Source organism: Tamandua tetradactyla, chromosome 8 (genome assembly GCF_023851605.1).
Source record: "Tamandua tetradactyla isolate mTamTet1 chromosome 8, mTamTet1.pri, whole genome shotgun sequence".
NCBI classification, from domain to species: Eukaryota; Metazoa; Chordata; class Mammalia; order Pilosa; family Myrmecophagidae; genus Tamandua; species Tamandua tetradactyla.
In genome coordinates this window covers 110,535,281-110,554,204 of record NC_135334.1, presented here as the reverse complement: position 1 = coordinate 110,554,204, position 18,924 = coordinate 110,535,281, and the positions used below count along the sequence as shown (strand labels likewise).

General features: G+C 49.1%; 1 protein-coding gene across 2 annotated transcripts in view; it reads left to right on the top strand.

The window, feature by feature from the left end:
• The window catches only part of ABTB2 (ankyrin repeat and BTB domain containing 2), a 177,149-nt gene that overhangs the window by 131,609 nt on the left and 26,616 nt on the right, over window positions 1–18,924 (top strand). For both annotated transcript variants that reach the window (XM_077114377.1, XM_077114378.1), the window contains exon 3: window positions 2,562–2,775. In XM_077114377.1, coding sequence (XP_076970492.1) covers window positions 2,562–2,775 — 214 coding nt within the window. The remainder of the gene's footprint in view (window positions 1–2,561; window positions 2,776–18,924) is intronic.

Genomic DNA, 18,924 nt, shown 5'->3' with positions numbered 1-18,924 from the left:
TTGAAGAGACTGATCCTGGGAGGGCTTTGGACAAAGAGGCCTGGGGCCTCTGTCTCCACACTCCTGCTGCCTTCATGCTTTCCCTGGGACCTTCTCATTTCAGTGAGGTTCTCATTTCTTGAAAGGCTTTTAAGAAACCCTCTGGAGGAGCTTCCATTTTTTTATTGATTTTCTTGCCTACACCCTGGTGGGAATTGTGCTGCCAAAGGCTCCTCCACCAATAGCAATAAAAGTAATTAAAAAGTAATTAATGATAGTGATGTCTACCTTGACAAGTCTTTGAAATATTTCAGCAGGGTTTTCTTTGATGCAATCGCAGACTATTTGATTGCTCCTCCTTGTAGTCCCGTGGTCCTGCCAAAAATTCTGCCAGGGAGAGCTGGAGAAACAGACGGGGGGCAGGGTTCACCTTCCTGCAGCTGACTGAGCGGGACAGCCCGCTGCTGTGAGATGGGTTGGCCGCTGATGGGTGATGCCAGTTTCTACCACCCAGGAGCCCAGGGGGCAGGGCTGGGATCGGCATTTCTGGGCTCAGACTCCTTCTGTCCTGGAAAAAGTGGGGCAGTGCTTGATGGCAGGCAGAGGCTCTGGAAGAAGGTCCACAGGAAGTGGTCTGCAGGAGAGAGGTGGAGGACGGTAGGGTTACGTCTAGTGTGCTCAAACTCTGTGCCAAGAACCGTGTCAGATGCTTTATGTTTATTTCTTTGAATTCTCAAAGCCTGTAGGGTAGATACAGGCTTTTGTTTCCATCTTACATATGAGGAAACACAGGCTCAGGGTGGAAGTAGCAGAGCCAGTGGTTTGAAGCCAATCATGCCTGGCTCTCAAATCCATGTTTTTATTTTACCTAGAGGTTCTAAAACCTGGCCGGACTTTAGGATCCCTGAGGGAGCATTTATAAAGTACAAATGCTGCCCAGGCCAGTTAAATCGGAGCCTGGGGATAGGACCTGGGTGTCAGCAGTTCACGGCACTCCAGCTGCTGGGACAAGGTGACACAGGAGGGCAGAGGGAGGCAGGCACGTCGGTCCCGGACCAGGCTGGGAAGAGTGGCAGGGACAGGGAAGACTCTTTCCCAGTGGAGGAATCCAATTCCAGGGGTGTCATTTGTCCCTGCTCTGAAGCTCCATGCAGTCCCCATAGCTGTTGTGGAAGAATTTGGCAGTGGATGGGCTCAAGTCAACTCTACCTGCATGTTATTATTTATTTATTGCATGGGCAGGCACTGGGAATCGAACCCGGGTCTCCAGCATAACAGGCAAGAACTCTGCCTGCTGAGCCACTGTGGCCCGCCCTCTACCTGCATTTTAAAAGGAAACGAATGCATAAGGTTATATCTTCATGCATTCACCAAATGTTTGCTGACACCTATTGGAGTAGACCCCGTGCAGAGAACTGGGGGCATAGTGGAATGGGCCAGATTCACAGAAGCCGCATAATGAAGGTTAATTCAGTAAATGAATGACTTGCCTCTGCCATACATTCACTGACTCTTGACTCGATGACTTAAAACCTGCTCATTTCTGCCACCTCGGGTTTAGCTGTGCCTTGAGGCTTTCTGTGGAAGTGGCCACCTGTTAGGGGGTGAAGCTGACCCTCAGGGGCACCCCCCGAGTTCTCAGGCTCGAGGAGCATGGAAAGGCATCATTCTTTCCTGGAGGTGCCGGCAGGTGCCTGGGCTGTTTCACCCCATCCTTTCTCAGCATTATGGCCTCACACAATGACAGGATGTTTCCTGTCTGGGGCCAGGGAAATACTGAAAAGACTTGACCTGGGTAGAAACACAGCACAGGATATGAGAACCTAAGGACCCTGCGGACTTCAGAAGGGTGGAATGGGGGGCTCGGGTCATGGTGAAGTCCATGGTCTTTGGAGTTGAGCAGGCTTGGTCTCTGCTGTTTACCAGCCATGTGACCTTGGCTGGTTATTTCACCATCTCACTGGGCCATCCCTGTGCCCAGGGGAATGTCTTACCCAGCAAATATTTACTGGGTAAGCCTCTATTTCTTCATCTGTAAGATCAGGATAATTCTTGACCCCTGGTATTATAGGATCAAATTAAATCATTTCTAAGACATTGAATATTGGCACATAGTGAGCCTTTAGTGGGTGGTGGTAGTTGAAGGAGCAGAAGTTGGGGGGCGCCTAATCTTCCAAAGTACCAGGGGCTTTGCACAGAACAGCACAGGAGTGACTTGCCACTGAGCCTGGTGCTGATTGCTAGAGGCTGAAAGAGTCCCTTGGTCAAAGAGCTGGGGAAAGCCTCGTGGGTTGGTAGAGTGGGGGTGTTGAAAAAGAAACCACATTAGCATTTGGAGGAGATGGCCCTGCCAAGTGTTTAATTCAGCTGTTAAGACTGGAAATGAAAGGGAAACTAAATTGCTGTTGTATATCTAGGTGACAGTTTCAACCTCCGCCTGTTGGCTCCAGGGTAAACAATAATTATGCACAAAGGGAGCTGTTTCTCTTTAACCACAAACCTCCTAGGAAAAGCCTAGGCTGTGACTCTGACTTTTTCTCTTTTTTCTCTCCCTGCCTGCCCTCCCCGTACCCCCTTCTCAGGTGACCTGGTCTCCCGGGCCATGCACCACATGCAGGGGCGCCACCCCTTGTGCCCTGGCACCAGCCCTGCCCGCCAGGCCCGCCACCTGCCTCAGCCCATCACCTGGTCCCCTGACGCCCTCCACACTCTCTACTACTTCCTGCGGTGTCCACAGATGGAGTCCATGGAGAACCCCAACCTGGACCCCCCGAGAATGACCCTGAACAATGAACGGTAGGTGTCTCCCATGGGCCAGGCATCTGATGGGGCACACTTACCTGATATGTGATGACTGATGGATAGGCTGACTGACAAAAGACTCAGAGCCCTGGAGCCAGCCTGCATACCAGTGAAGAGGTGGCATGGCCTGAGCCCGGGCTGGAACTTGGGTGGATGAAGACCCTGGTGGGCTTCTTTGCCCGAGGTGATGCATCGTAGTGTCACTGAGGCCCAGGATGTGGGCTTTGGATGCCGTTGTGAGTTTGCTGTCTCAAGTCCTCATTAGCTGTGGCTCTCTGAAGTTCAGTTGCCTCTTATAAAATGAGGTCTCCATACCTACCTGGAAAGGTGATAGTGAGAACGGAGTGAGCTGGTGCTCTGAGAAAAAGCACATAGGAGAGTGGCTGAGGGGTATGGTAGGTGTTGCCTTTTTTGGTGATGATGACATCGTTGTTGTCATCTTTAGAGGTCTTGGGCGTGATTTTGCCCCATCCACCCATTTTACAGGCAAGGACGTCGTGGCTCTGGCAGGTTCCTTGTTAGCCAGAGGTAGTCGTTGAGCAGCCCCTAGCCAGGTCTCCTGACTCCAGGTCTAGTGTCCTCCCTGCAGGTCTCAGTCCTTGCTTGGCTGAGGGGCAGGGCTGCCAAGAATGGATGTACAGGTTGTGTACCCCACGATGGGACCCAGTAAGGGGTGTGAGTTGGGGCTGCTCACCAAGTTGGGTGTGCCTGAGGCCATGTCAGCCTTGGGGGCTGTTTCTATTTTTCTACTCAGAGAACCGTCTCCTTGAAATTCTTCAGCTCATCCTCAGAGAATGCTTTTTTTTGTATGCTGTATGGCAGGGTCACATTTCATTCTTTTTCCATGTGAGTATCCTGTTATTGCAGCACCATTTGTTGAATTTTTGTCACTTGGTTTTCCTTTGTTTGTTTTGCTTGTTTGTTTTTTGGGGGAAGTGCATGGGCTTGGAATCGAACCCAGGTCTCCCACGTGGCAGGTGAGACTTCTACCACCGAACTACCTACCTTTGTATCCCCAGAGTGCTTTTTTATAGTTTGTCCAAAACACCAAGGGACTCTGTACCCATCATGGTGGAAGATGATTTAAGACCTTGATGTAGGAAATGTTGGAGCTTCCCTGTCTCTCTGCCCGCTGTCTTTGGGTCTCATCAGCTTCATTTCTTACAAGCCCTCTCCCTGCCAGGCCCACTTCTCCAGTACCTCCAGGGTTCCAGAAAACAGTACAAAGGCACATACCTCCTTACATTCATTAATAACAGCCATTGTGAAAACGTTGGAAGCCCACGGACACAGAGCAAATATCGGAAACTTGGCAATGCAGTGTCCCTGGAGTCAGGTAGCCTGGGTTAAAAAAAAAAAGAAAAAACAGCAACTCTGGCATTCATAGACCTTGAGATCTGTGTTCAAGGTTCTGCAGTTGCAAGTGTGGGGGCTGTTAACAGTGGTAAAGGGGGTAAGTGGGGCAGTAATAAGGATTAACTAATGACAGTTAACATTTATTGGACATATGCTACATGCTAGGCTCTTTGCTAAACACTTCACAAGGGTATGCTCAGATGATTTCACACACTGCCAGGAAATAGATGGTCTTTGTAGCCTCATTTTATAGATGAGGAAGTAGAGGCCCAGAGACCCTCAGTCACTTGCCATGGTCACCCAGGCCATGCTTGTGACCACACACCATTCCTTCTGCCGTTTCGAGACATAAAGCAATTGTGGCCCACTGCATACCACTGCTTTTATTATTACCGGATCATTACATCATCAATATTTTATTTTCTCGGAGATGGAGGGTGAGTGCAGGGCTGAGGTAGGTTGACCTGGGCCTGACACGGAGTCAAGAAGGTGGCTGGGGGAGGCCCCTGGCAGACTGAACGAAGTGTGTAGCAGAGGTGGAGCCAGGGTGTAGGCCCGAAGCCTCTACTGATTGTGCCTTGTGGAGCAATTGATGTGGTTGCAGGAGTTGGCTGGGAAGGAGAAATGGTAAGGAAAACATCTGGGGAAGAGGCGGCCTGCCTGCTGTTTGGTAAGGTTCCACGGGGGGCTGGACTGCTTGGCCTTCTGGCTGCAACCATGGCTGTTGGCTACAGAGCAGGCAGGGTAGCGACAGGCTCCTTTTGCTGGCCCCGAACCTGGACCCTGTTGGATATCTCTGTAACTAGCCTCTGGGTTTTCTCCTGGGAGGATTCACAACCCCTGATACTCAGCGTCAGGATTTCTTTTTGCCCCAAGTTGCTTGTTGGTCTGTGATTGTAACTGAGTTTCAATGGTAACATACACATGTGTATGCATTTAGATATCTCATTTAAAAACCATGCTGTCCATGGTGCATGAAAATCTATAGCAAAGGTATTTTCCATGAATCATTTCAAATGAGTATAATACGTGGAAAATTGGGACCACTGTTAGAAAAAAGGAATCTGACATTTTCAGATGCTGGCTCTAAAAGGACACCCTCAGTATACAGGCAGGCAGGTTGACAGCCCACCTGCTCTCAGCGGCCAGTTCCCAGGACTCCCTCTGACGGTTGGGCGTTGAGGCCTGGGGGCGCCTGGCCAGGCTTTCCTGGGGACTGAGAGCAAAGGGCATCGCTGCAGGTGGGCCTGGTCCCACTTGCCCTCAAAGCATCCCAGCCTGCAGGTTCGCCTCTGAGCTCGGCGTAAAACCCTCTCTCCTTGTACAAAAAAGTAGCTGGAATTTCTAGGGTTCCAATGTGACAGAGCTTTGCTTTTGTGATTTTGGGGATGTGTCTCCTTCTCTCAAGCTCTCTGTTTCTTTTCCTTGTCCCCTTGATGCTCCTTCCTCTTTCCCACCTCGGAGCATGGGGGGCATGGACTGAGTCCACTCAACTAGAGTTGGATACAGCCTATGATTCCAGATGGAATATTGGGTGCCAAGCCCCAGAGTCTCTGTGTTTGGGGATTGATGGCTGCCCGGGTCTGTTTGGGATGCAGTAGCCTCTTCCACCAGCCAGCACACACAGGTTAAGTAGCTCTGTTTGGGGGCATGGGTGCCACTCACGTCACTGCCCATGTACATCTTTACTGCTTTGAAGAAACACCCTGATTCGTTCTACTCAGGGGTAGTACATGACCACATCCATGCTGATGAAGGGAGGGGACATGTGTCGGTTCCTTTCTTGTGACACTCACTGTAACATTCCCGGCTAAGCCAACTGCTTCTTTTGCACTGTTCAGTGGGGCCTTAGTCTCTCTCCTCAAGGGCCCTTATCCCCAAGGTTATCTGTTCTTGGTCTGAAAGAGGGCATGGGAGTTGGGGTGGGGGAGGAAGTCACAGAAACAGCAGGAGCTCGTGGTGGCAAGTGAGGCAGCTTTACAAGGAACAAGAAGAAACTTTAAAATACATACATACGGACATCCACTGATGCCCAGCAGCATCAGTGAAAGGGGCACAGGCTTTGGAGGACAGAGGCCTGAGTTCCAACCCCAGCATCCCACCTAGGGACCTCATACATGTTACATTCCCCTCCGTGGCTTAGACTCCTTGCCTGGAAAGCAGGACTGCATAATTCCTATCTGGCAGGGTTCCTCTTGAGGATGCAATGAGACAACATATGTAAAAAGCATTTTACCTACTTCTATTTTTTTATGCCCCCAAACAAATTAGCAAGGTAGGTACTATTATTACCTCTACTTTACAGAGGAGGACATGAAGGCATAGGTCACCCCACTGGTAAGTGGCTGCGCAAGGATTTGAACCTGGTCTCTCTGACTTCAGAGCCCGTTGCTTTTACTATGCCAGGCTGTGGCTTTTCCAACTGGTGCCGAGACCTGGTTCTGAAGCTCCGAAAACCTGGGTGGGCCCTGGCCTTTGGGCCCTTTCCAACCCACTTGCCTCTCCTTTCATCTGCTGTCCTGGACAACTCCCTCATCAACCTGAGAAAGTGGTGCAGCAGGAACCTCCCCACACCCTTCCAGGCTGCCTTTCACCAGCAGCTCTGTATCACAGGCACCAATTTGACACAAGGCAGGGTCTAAAACAGGATTAGTCATAGCTGCCACCATGCAGGTATGTCATCACCCAAGACCAAGCCCAGAAAGTGAAAGAGCTTTCCATCAGGGATCCAGGGTTGCCAAGGGAGATGGCAGAGTCTCCTTCCCCAGAGGTCTAGAGAAGAATGGACGACAGCCATCTGGCTAACTGTGGACCTTGCTGGTCATGCTTGGAGGCAGAGGGATAGAATAGCTGGAGTAGCCCAGATGGAGAATACCTCCTTGGGGAAAGAAGAAGAAAAGCTGTGTCAACACACAGGAAGGCAGAGGGTTGGCCAGCCCACCAGTCAAATTGCTGAAAGAAAACATGAAGCAGAAAAGAGGGAGAAAAACAGACATGATTAAGGATGCCGTGTTACAGCCAGAGAGGAGGTGAACAGTTTTCTGCACCAGAGCCTCAGGTCCTAGGCGGCTCCCCTGGTGCCATTCCAGGTGACCTGCTATTGTCATCGTCAGCCTCTGCTGTGGCCAGACGGGAGGGCTGAGAATGAAAATGGGCCACCTGTCTCCAAACCAATCCATTTGGCCCCTTGCCTCCTCCTCCTCAATCCTACGTGATGCCTGTAGTAGTTAGTGTGCTCAGGAAAACAGAACCAACAGGAGGTATCTTAAATATGAGATTTATAAAAGTGTCTCATGCAGCCATGGGGAAGCAAGAGTCCAAAGTCTGCAGGGCAGGCCACAAACTTGTAGCTCCAATGAAAGTCTTCAGCGAACTCCCCAGGAGAGCGTAGCTGGCTGGGTAAAGTGGAAAGAGAGAGACACTCTCCTCTGAATTCTTCTCAAAAGTCTTCACTTGATTAGATTAAACTTCATTCACTGTAGAAGACAACCCCTTTTTCTGGCTGCAGATCTAATCAGCCATAATTCAACCAACACACTGATGATTTGAGTCCACAAAATGTCCTCACAGCAGCAGACAGCCGGGCACCATCACCTAGCCAAGTTTGACACATGAACCTGAACATCACAGTGCCCTTCATGGAGGAAAGCACAGCTTGGAAGGCCTGGGGCCTGCTCATGTTCAGGATGCTAAACCAGGAGGAAAGTGGACAGCCTACCCGAGTCTGACTTGGGATGGAAGCTTAGAAAGGTCTAGTGTCATAATGATTTATCAGCCAGTCAGAAAAGTCCTATGAAGGAAATTGCTATTTAAAGACCTGCATGTGAGCTCTAGCTTGCCACTTCCTGATTTTAGAACCTACACTCAGTCACTTAACCTCTCCAAGGCTCAAGGTCTGTAGACAACTGACATTGAATCCTTGCAAGCACCTGAGAAGTTTGAGGGTTAAATGAGTTAAGATGCCTGGTACTTTTAGAACTGTACTGGGACCCAGCAAGTGCTATCTCAGTATTAGCTGCTGTTGTTGTTACTGCCAGGCAAAGGAAACTGCATACACAGAGACCGTGTGGCAAGAGGGAACATGGTATCCAGGTCGGATAGAAAGGAGTCAGGGGATAGGGCAAAAGAACACGGGAAGCCTGTACAGAAAAGCTGAAGAAGAGAGACCTTGTGGTCTAGAAGGTGCTGCCCCCAGTAGTCCAGCTCAGTGGCTTTTGTGGTTGGCTGTTCTTTACCTTCCTTTCTCCCTACCTTTCCCCTTTGGGGCCTGAACCCTTCTGAGAACAAGGGGAGCAAGAGGATTCCAGGGAGCCACTCCTGTGCTGCTTGCCTGAATGTTGCAAGGAGAGGTATCCCTACCAAGGTCCGCCCGACACCTCAGTCTGTGGCCCTGAACCATCACACTATTTCAGGAGGTACCAGGGCCCTCGGTGCTATTTGATGGTTTTCTTAGCCACAAGTTCCCTTAGGGCTATTTTTGCTGGGGCTACTGGCATCCATTCGGAGGTTGAAGCCCTTGTCCAGGCAAGATCCTCAAGGGAGTTAAGTGTGTATATGGCTCAGGTCTTGTTCCACATCATGCTGGCCAAAACGGTTCCAGCAAGTATGTGAAGAGAATTGGGAAGAGCTGGAGCCAGCAAAGTTGTGAACCCAGTCACTCAGGGGTTCCATCCACACCATCTGAAGTCTGCACCTGTGGCTTCTGATACTGCCAAAGGGGAGGAGCAGTCTGTGAATCTCTTGGCTCATCCTAGAGGCATTATCTCTGCCATCTTCCAGCAAGATATGATATGTGAGCTGACTTCCTGGGCCTCTGTTTCCTCATGGGTAAAATGGTGAAGATAAAAAGATGGTTTCCAGGGTTAAATGAGATGATACAGTGCCTGGTGCATAAAATATATTTATTAAATGGTGGCACCATCATCATCATCCTTATTATTATAATGATCATAAACATGTTTAGATGACATGCTTGACATCCAAAATAGGCTCTGTTCATTGTTGTACCATGATATTTCTTAAAATATGTTCTTAAGTAGTAATAGTACTCCTGCTAATACAAGTACTGATACTGCTATTACTGCCACTGCAAACACTACCACTAGCTCTGCTGCTACTGCTGCTGCTAATTGTACTTGCGCTGATAGAACACATGTTGACAGGTACTTTCTTAAGTGCTTTTTATTATGTTTTATTTTATTTTTTATTTGTTTAATTATGTTTTATATTATATTTATATTATATATATTTTTATTATATTGATGCATATTGGCAAAAACCACTAGCTATATAAGTAGAATCATGGTTGCATGATAATGCATCAGGTTAGCCCACCGGCTCTGGAGCCTGCCTGAATTCAAACACCAGCTGGGTGTCATGTCCTTCAGCCCCTGTGCTCAGTCTCTTCTGTCTAGTAAGGGAATCACGGTGGTGGTGTGGGGATTACATGAATTGTATACATAAAACACTTGGAGTGGTACCTGGCACACAGTATGGAAATGTTGGTTATTATCTACCTTCTTCATCATCATCATATTCAAGAGGATCTCAGAAAAGGGTAGTACAGAGACAGCATCAGAGCAGACCTGGAATTTTAACTTGCCCTTAAAGGACACTCACAGAAGGTTGGGACAAGTGCAGTGGCACAGGCAGCAAAAGTCGCAGAAGGACTTCTGTTGTTTCAAAGCACATGTTTCATAGCAGAAGTGGATCTGCATTTTAAAAACAAAAAAATTAGGCTTGCTTTTTTTTTAAAAGCTCATCCCTGATTATTGCTTACCCAGGCAAAGGCTCCTAGAGTCAGGCTTGAGTGGCTTTGCAGCAGAGAAGCACATCCTCTGGGGTTCTACGAGATGATGGTGGAATCCCAGCCCTTCCACCTCTGGCTGTGCAATCCCAGAAAGCCACTTTACCTCTCTGAGCCTCAGTTTCTTCATAAGAAAAACAAAGATCCAAGCAGTGCCTACTTCGCAGGGTGACTCCCCACATTCCAAGGAAATGTCCCCCCGAGATAAGTGAGATACTACAGAGAGGAGAGGCACTTCTTTGTTCAGTTCCAGATGCAGAAGGGGGAATGTTTCCCCTCAGATGAGCACTTTATATAAATAAGAAGCCCCCACAGATAGGCTCTGTGTTTCAGTCTAAAGAAGCAGCCTCATTAATCTTTTGCTCAGCTTGCGAAAGTTTTCTTATCAAATAATAGAGATGATGGCAGTAGTGGCTTTATGCTAGTGACTTGTGATTCCCTTGAATATCATTTCAAGAAGATTTGCAATATTAAGCTCTTTTCTCTCTTACCCCCCCCCCACCTCCTTTTTGTGCATTACATTTCCATCTGTTTACTCAAAATGGAAACAAAAAAAAATGAGAATAGCTGTTGGGTGGGTCAAGTTGTTTTTTCCACATGTGCCCAGACTGGTGCATCCAATAACCTCTGAAGTTGCCCATTTATAGCCTTCAGCACACACAGGGAGGCTGTCCCTCCTCTTGCCTGACCCCCACCCTGTCATTTTCCATCACCTTACCCTCTTTGTTTTCTTCAGAACTTTTTTCTGTCTGAAATTGCTTACATGCTTACCTGGCTGTCCCCCTCCCCACCCTTCTAGAATGCAATCCTTGTCCATGTTCCATGGGTCTCTCTTTTCCCCATTGTGTCGCCCGCACCTAGAAAACTCCATGGCACACAGTAGACCCTAAAATATTTTGTTCATTTAATGAAACAAGGCTATAGAGCCTAATGGTTGAGTTATTTGGAATCAGAAAGACTGAAACTTGGTCCATGCTCTACCATTTACTCACCTGTAGCTTTGGGCAAGTTATTTAATTTCTCTAGACCGTCCTTATCTTCCCATAATTGCTTCTTAACTTGACCCTGACAGTAGCTGGGGACCCAGGGAGTGACGAAGAAAATGAGGTAGACCAGATGTCACAAAGGACTTAAGTGAGGATCATTTTGGACAAGACATCTATAGATCTTCAGAAAATTCTGAAAACTGGGTTTCACCTACCTATTGATTCAAAGAATAAGTGGGCTGAGAATCAAGCACTCGATAAAGTTAGTTGTATACGCCATGCCTGGTCCCTGGGTTGAGAGTTCAGCCGTAGTGTCTACATGTGATGGATAGCCATTGCAGAGGTCTAAGCCCGGGAGAGATGTGGTTTTGACTTATTTTTACATAGGTAAGAGTAGAAGCATCTAAACAAAGCTTTATACCTTATAAAGCACTTTAAATACAGAGCGCGCCACAGATCCTCTCCACAGCTGTTCCAACTCCCATACAGATGAACAGACCGAGGCCTTGAGAGGGTAAGAGCCTCACCCAAGGTCACAGCTGGGAGGAGGCAGTTCCCAGGCTTAGCCAGGGATCTCCAACCTTAATAATATGGTAGTTCATAGTCTGAGATGGTAAACGCCCCCCCTGCTTCCCAGGAGGGAGAGGACAAGGGCCTGGGAACCAGGTTTCTCGGTCAGCATCTCTCTCTGTCCTGGTGTGACATGGGCAGCTCTCTCTCAGCTGCTCAGGGCCTCTTACTCAATGGACTCTGGCTCGCTGGCCTGCAGTGGCCAGCCTAAGGGTGGGCATTTGTCCAGCACCTGAGAAAGGAGTGAGACAGGAATTGGGCAGACAGAGGAAGTGGCAATGCCAGATAATGGATGGAGGAGACAGCTTGGGATCCTGGCCCGGTGGCTGACAAGTGCCCCCGGGAGCTGCTGGTTGCATACAACTTCCTGTCCCATTGTCGGACCCACCAGTCCTCACAGAAAAGACTGCCGGGGCCCGGGGGGCTTCATTCATTTGAAGTGTTTGTGCAACACAAGCAGACAATCCCCTTTGTCTGCAGTGTTGCTCAGATTCCAAAGAATCCTTCGGTACTGGGAAATCCCAACTCTAAAGGGAATTCATTTTGCTTTCTTTAAGAAAGCGGTTTCTGAGGGCTGAGCATGAGACTTTTCATGCATGGAGGATGGGCAGTGTTAAAGCTCGTGGTGATTTCTGGAGCTGAGTTGGGTTGGTTTCTGTCCTCTTACTTGCCTGCCAGATAGCCCTTCAGATCTCTCTCCTCCCACAGCTGTCATGATTTGGCTCCCTGTATTACTTTAATATTTGCATATTTTCAAGAATTATGTTCCTCATGGGTCCAGGATATACCTCTGAGGCTTTGGGGTCTAGCCCAGCTTCCCATTGCCAGCGGCCGAGTTCAGAACCTGACGAGACTGTGGGTGCAGAAGCTGGGGTTTGGACAGGGTAAAGAAGTGGGACTACTGAGCTGAGCCTTTTCGCATCGTGCCTGCCTTCCAGCGTTCAGCTGGGCAGTGCAGGAGCAGGGCATTGTGTACCCGGCAGTTGGTCTCATGAAAGACCCCAGAGTCTTTCATTTAGAGTGAGACAGATCACCATTTGCTAGCTATGTAACCTTAGACCTGTCCCCAAACCTTTCAAAGCCTTGGTTTCTACATTTGCAAAATGAGGGTTAATAATTATACCTACCAGGCAGGGCGGCTATAAGGAGTAGAATTATATAAAGTGACCTCAGGCTTACCTGACACCCAGTAGGCCCTCAGCAAATCATAGCAGTGCAGCTACTGCTGCTCAGAAGCCAACGGCAGTCTTTCCTGAGGCTAGAGTTGGGATGTGGGAGCCTGCGCCATGCTCACCTTTTTCTAGCTCACTTGGAGTGACCCCCCACCCCCAGCACCCCCAGGATTCTATCCGCAGCTTGAGTCAAAGCCACTAGTTGTGTTACCAGTCAGAATTTCCCCCACCATGCCAGTTAGGGCCCAAGAGTCTCATTCCCTGCTGCCTTCTAGAAGATTCTAGAAACTCTTCACCTGAAACCTATGACTGTAGGGATGGGATGGCGAGATTATGCTCAGCTGAAGCAAATCAGCAATACCTATGCTGAGAACCTGAACAGAAGACATCTCCCCTACCCCCCACCTCAACAAAACACATAACCACCCCACTCCCTAGTAATTGCCTGTGGAATAAATGAGGCATGATGGCCAAACCATGGAGTCTTCCCCAAAAAACTTTGTTGGCAGAGGCTGCACCCCTGGGAGGGGAGGGATGTGTGTGACTTTGGAGACCATCTGTCAGGCTTACACATGGGGAAGATCTGTGGCCTCTCTTCCGTGGCAGCAGGGAGCCGGGAGGTGAGGTGTGGCTGGTAGGTGGAGGGAGCCACACCCCAGTGAAGTGAGAAAGGGCTGCCTTCACCCTGCTCAGCCTGGTGTGTGGGAAGCAGTGAAACTCTGGCCTGCCGGGCCAGCTGCCCGCCCTGTGGGCTGCCACGCCGGGGAGTGCAGGTCTGAGAAATGGGTCAGAAGTCCCAGACTTCTTCATGGAGCTCGGAGCCCTCCCTGCTGCCTGGGAAAGGGGCGGCGGCCTGCCCGCAGTCTCAGCTGGAATCTGTGCCATCTTGCCCACATCGGATCCCGCCCTGGAGCCTGCCCAGTTACCAAAGACAGATAGCTGTGTACCCTCCACTTAGGGCACGGGCCACATTTACATCTGCAGAACTGTCTTTTCCCTGCCTTGATGACGCCTTGTGCTGACACCCCAACTGCCTTCCCAGAAATTGCTTTAGCTCCAGCTTGTCACGCTCAGCCCACGAAGCTGTTTGTGGTTGGACAATTCTCCTGCGAATGGTTATCTTTTTATCTGGAAATTTTCTTTTTTCTTAAGTAAACCATTTGCCAATATCCCAGTTACTTAAATATTCAAGAGTGAAAATGAATTCCCCTTTTCACTATATCATACGACCGACGGACAGCAGAGCTACAGAGCCCTTTGAAAGTAGTTCTACGGTAAGAAAGGCCCCTGAAAACACGCAGCAGGAAGAAGGTTTTGCTGTCAGGATTGAGAAAAATCAAATTTCTAACATGGATTCCTGTGCTAAGGGGTAGAGAAACATCAGCAAACAAAAACCTCTGTCTTCAGAGAAATTATAGTACAAAGGAAAAAGCAGACAAAAAATCCAAGCAAACTACAAATCACGTCAGTGCTGTGAGGGCACAAGCAGCCCTGCTAGGTGGTGAGCAGAGATCTGCCTCAGCGTGGGGGCCCAGGGAAGGCCTCGTGTGACATGGGGCCAGTTAACGTCACCCCCGCAGCCTTCGGGTAAGTGTAAAATGGGGACAACAGTACCTGCCTTATAGAGATGGTATGAGGATTCAGTGAGTCACGTATGGTAGGCCTGGGGGCAGTGCCAGGTGCTCAGTGAGTGTTCCGTAAACGTCCTGGCTGGTTTCCTGTTTTTCCTAGATGCCTCCGGAACCATGCCATGATGTCTCACAACCGACACCCATCCCACTGCCAGCTTTTAGGCTCCCATCCCAAGGCCGGGAAGAGGCAGAGAAATCCCCAAGTCTAATCAAGAGTTGGTTGTATTGTAAATTTATATTCGTGATTGTATCAGGGCAAGTGGAGCTTTATGGAGGGGCTCTAATGTAGAACAGATGAGTTTTAATAAGAAAAGGAGAAGAAAGACTATTCATCCCCCCGCAAGGGTGGCCCTATGCCCCGTGTCCAGCAGAAGTCATTTGACCTCAAGTGGAGATTCTGTCTCAGGTCAGCTCCACGTTCTGATGCAGCGTAGCTGCTGAAGTGAAATAGGCCTGGTGTCCAAAGAGAGACACTTACCCAACTCTTAACTCTGAGCTGAGCCAAACCATTCAGGTTTACCATGTAATTCTAGGAAAATAATTAGTCCAAGATGTGCATCAGATTAAAATTGTTTTCTTTGTGCTGAGAGTGGAATCTGACCTAGGGGGGACAGTGCTGGCGTTATCCTACATGGAAGCTTTGGCTTGGTTTTAGGCCACAGTGGCTCTCCTGAAATCTTAAGGAAAGTCTAGTGAGGGCCTTGGAGCTGGCCCTGCAGATCCAACCATTACCTTCGAGGAGAAGTCTCTGCTTGTGGAGCTGTTTCTTGATTAGGAAAAGGTTTGGCATCTTTGCAGGTTCCTGGTGGTGCCACTCACCCCAAACAGCAAGGTGGGGAGAGGTGGGGGGGGGGCAACGTCTTTGTGCAAGATCCCTGAGAAGGGGCAAATTCAGGGAGGGTGGAACATTACCCCAATAAACCCTCATACTTGGATCACACTTCCCTCAAAGATGGGGCAAAATCAGAGGAAGAATTTGGGGCTGAGGGTGGAAAATGTGGCCATCTCCTTCCTTGACCATCATCTTTAGCTCTCTTACCAATCCCTTTGAGATTCTTTTCCTGGTCACCAGGTGCTCAGAGGTGGGGTGGGGCAGAGCTTGAAGGGTGAGGGATGATGGGGAGATCTCACAGGGAGGAAGCCTCAGGTATAATGTACCTTCCCAACCCCTCCCAGCCAGGCTGGCACTCAGAGTCCTCTGTGCTCATGGCAAGAGTGGGAGAGAGGACCCCACAGCCCGGACTTCCAGGGGCCAAACCCAGGCTGGGTCTTGAGGCCCTGTACAGCCAGTGTATCTGTAACCAGGTCCTCCCAGGCGGGTGCAAAGGGGCACATACCTGCTGGTGCAGACACCCCGCCAGGTCTGAGCCAGAGGCATGCAAGGGCTTCTTGTGCCTGTGCCTCACCTGCCAACTTGACTCTCTCCAAGGCTGCTGTGAGCCCCGAGGAAGAACAGAGCCTGCTTTGAGCTGGAAATCAGAGGCGTTTCCTGTTCCATGTTAAGACGCCATTTCCAAGACTATAATCCCAATAAATCAAAAGTTTGGTGAGTGGGGCAGGCCCCTCCCCCTAAGGCTACAGGGACCTCTTAAAACCAGACCTTAAGTTTATTCTCTTTCCCTTTTTTAATGAGGGAAAAAGGCTCTTCCAGTCCTGGTCCTCTTGAGACCTAATGGCCTTAGGAGACCATTAGGTTGATATAATCAGGCTCATCTATAAGATTAATCTAAAGACTGAGGTGAAGGAAAACTGAATTATTTCACTTGGATCTGGTCCTGCGGTTGCAGTTGAAGTGGCTCTGTGACGGGGGCGAGCTGCCGAGCGCCTCTGGGTCTCTGCTTCCTCCTCCAGCAAATAAGGGCCATTGGTCTGGGGGTCATTCCCTCCCTCTTCATGTAAAAGGACATGTTTCTCTCAGTATCTGTCACGGGCTCCCCCAGTAAAAATAGCTGCTCTTAATGCACACAAATATAAGTGCTACCAGGAAGTCTGCAGCCCTTCGGAGTGCTTTGTTTGGGCTGGGCTCCTTTCCTCCTATGGAGCTGTTCGGTCAGGCCACGGGCAGCGCCTGAGGCACGTGGGAGGTCCAGACCCTCGCAGACATTCCGTGCCCACTCGCTTTCAGCACTGCCCAGGGTTCATGACCGACGCCCACTGGGCCTGTGTTCCTTGCTGTTGCCCCTTTCCCTGTGCAATATTTTCAACTGCCAAGGCCATGAGCCTGCACTGCCAGAACCAGTCCCAGATCACACTGGACATAATGGTTGCATTTGTTTTCTCTGCTTTGTGAGCTGGGGTGGAGTGGGTGGTGAGCGGCTCGCTGGCAGGCTTTGGCAGACTTGACGCATCCATACTTGGTTGGGGGGCAGGTTGGCTGGATTTAAGAAGCCTGAAGCTGAGGCATTTAAGAGGACCAGATTCCTGTAGCCTCTTTTGCTACTAGGTATTTTCTCTATCAACAAACACAAAAATAATAATAAACGTTTGAGAACTTACTCTGTGTCAAGTAAGCACTGTCTGTTTGTCCTTCCAACCATCCTGTGAGTGGTTGTATCATTTTGCTGATGAGGCAAGCAAGGCTGAGAAAGGTGAGGTAACCTGTGCATGATCACATGATTTAATTCATCGAAGTCCCCTGAATTCCAGCCCGGGCATTTTCCCTCCCGAGCTCCTTCCATTCGTACTACCCCAGGGTCGGCCATTGTCACGTGGAGTCTGTGAAATAATAGCAAAGCGTTCTGACAATGGACAAGCTGGAAACCACTAACCTACATCTACCCCATCTTAACCAGAACAGGGGGTAAGTGATCTGCCCAGGGTTAAACAGTCAGTTCAGTCGCTTCAAGGAAACTAGATCTTTCTCCGGGTGAGGAGGTTTTTGAGGAAGGGGCCTCAGATGCTCAGACCCCTGAGCTCGGTGGGCACATGCCAGCCAGAGGCCACTCTAGCGTGTACCAGACCCTGTGCAGCCAGGGGCTCTTCTCAGCTGTGGTCCAGAACCAGCAGGGGTCCTGGAGACTTCAAGGAGTCTGTGAGGTCCAGTCTGTTTTCATAATAATAAGGCATTATTTGCCTTTTGCACCCTCATTTTCTCATAAGCACCTGGTGAGTTTTTCTTAGACCGCATGACATGTGATGTGATCATTCTGACCGCTAATGGAACCTGGGCTCGTGCATTCATGAGTTTTAAAATTTTCTGTTTTGAATGTTGGCACAGTAAATCTCAACAGAAATAATACACATGAACAAAAACTGTTTGGGGTCCTCAATAATTTTAAGAATACAAAGGTGTTTCTGAGACCAAAAAATGTAAGAACTGCTGTTCTAAGAAAAGGGAGAACGCAAAGGAAGTTGCTTCAGCCCTGTCCTATTCTTCTTGGCTCTGGCCCCACGGATGTCTCTATTCTGTCTTTGAAAGCTCGTGGCCAAGCTCAGTCCAAGGGAAAGGGAGAAAGAAGGAAGTAGCCTTTCCCTTTGGAAGAAACAAAACAAAGAGAACTTGGGAACCATGCACACATCATTTATCCTCAGCCTTGCTTCTCTGCAGCCCTTTCACCCTGGAGTTATGAACCAGCCACTGTTGTTGCGAATGGGAGTTTTTATAGGGGTTTTCCAGGACGTCCAATAATGCAAGTCAGCTCTTCTCAGCATGCCCAGTGGGCTAGACGAAATTACTAGAAAGGAGACAGTAACTTGGAACCCGCAGCTGTGGGAAAGGTGACTCTGAGAAGGTCTGTGAATTGCTCGGCAGCCTTTCCTAACTACGTTGTGTGCTCTGACCACTTTACCTTCCTGTGGCCAGTAAGGTAAGTAGGCCAAGGAGAAAGGCTTGACGAGCTCCTCTGGAGGCTGGCACAACCTTGTTTGCTGACAGGTGGGCACCAGCCACCACTCTAAGAGGGAAGCCTCTTAGCGGCTTAGTCACCATGCTTGGCAGTTTCTCTTGGTTTGAGCCATGGTGGGGAATATTGGTTGGCAGGTCCACCAGTTCTCTTGTTTACACCGCAGTCTCCAGTACTAATGGGTTCAAAGGAGTGACAAAGAGAAGAGTATCTCTGAGCTTACTTTGTAATGTAGGAATTGTGAAGCTCAGAAATATTGGAAGGAATTCAAATGGGCATTTATAATCAAGAGAGATCTTTTAAATGTCGAGACCATTCACGAATGGGTTGTTTCTCTTTCCCAACCACACACATTGTCCCCAGAGTCTCAGACTCCCACTCTGGTGAGGCAACACGGTGCCCTTGAAAATATGTCATTCTTTACTGGGCTGAAACATACGTGGTTCATAACCAGAAACCTGGACACCGTATAAGGTTCCTGAAACGTATCTGTTCTTTTAGTCACTCAGCAAACACTTACTGAGGACCATAGTCTAGGCCCCATGCTAGGCACGTTTTGGGGAATACAGAGATGAGGAAGACATGATTCCTGTCCTTAGGAGGAATAGTCTAATCAGGAAGGTGAGAAACGTTTATTGCCACAAGAGAGATTCCTAAGGGATATTTTCTTTGGAGAGTAGGAGATCCAGGAAGGCTTCTGGAAGAAAGTAGCAACAGAGCTAAGCCTTGGAGAATAAACAGGATCTGGGCAGGCAGAGGTGAGGCTTGATTTCACTCTCA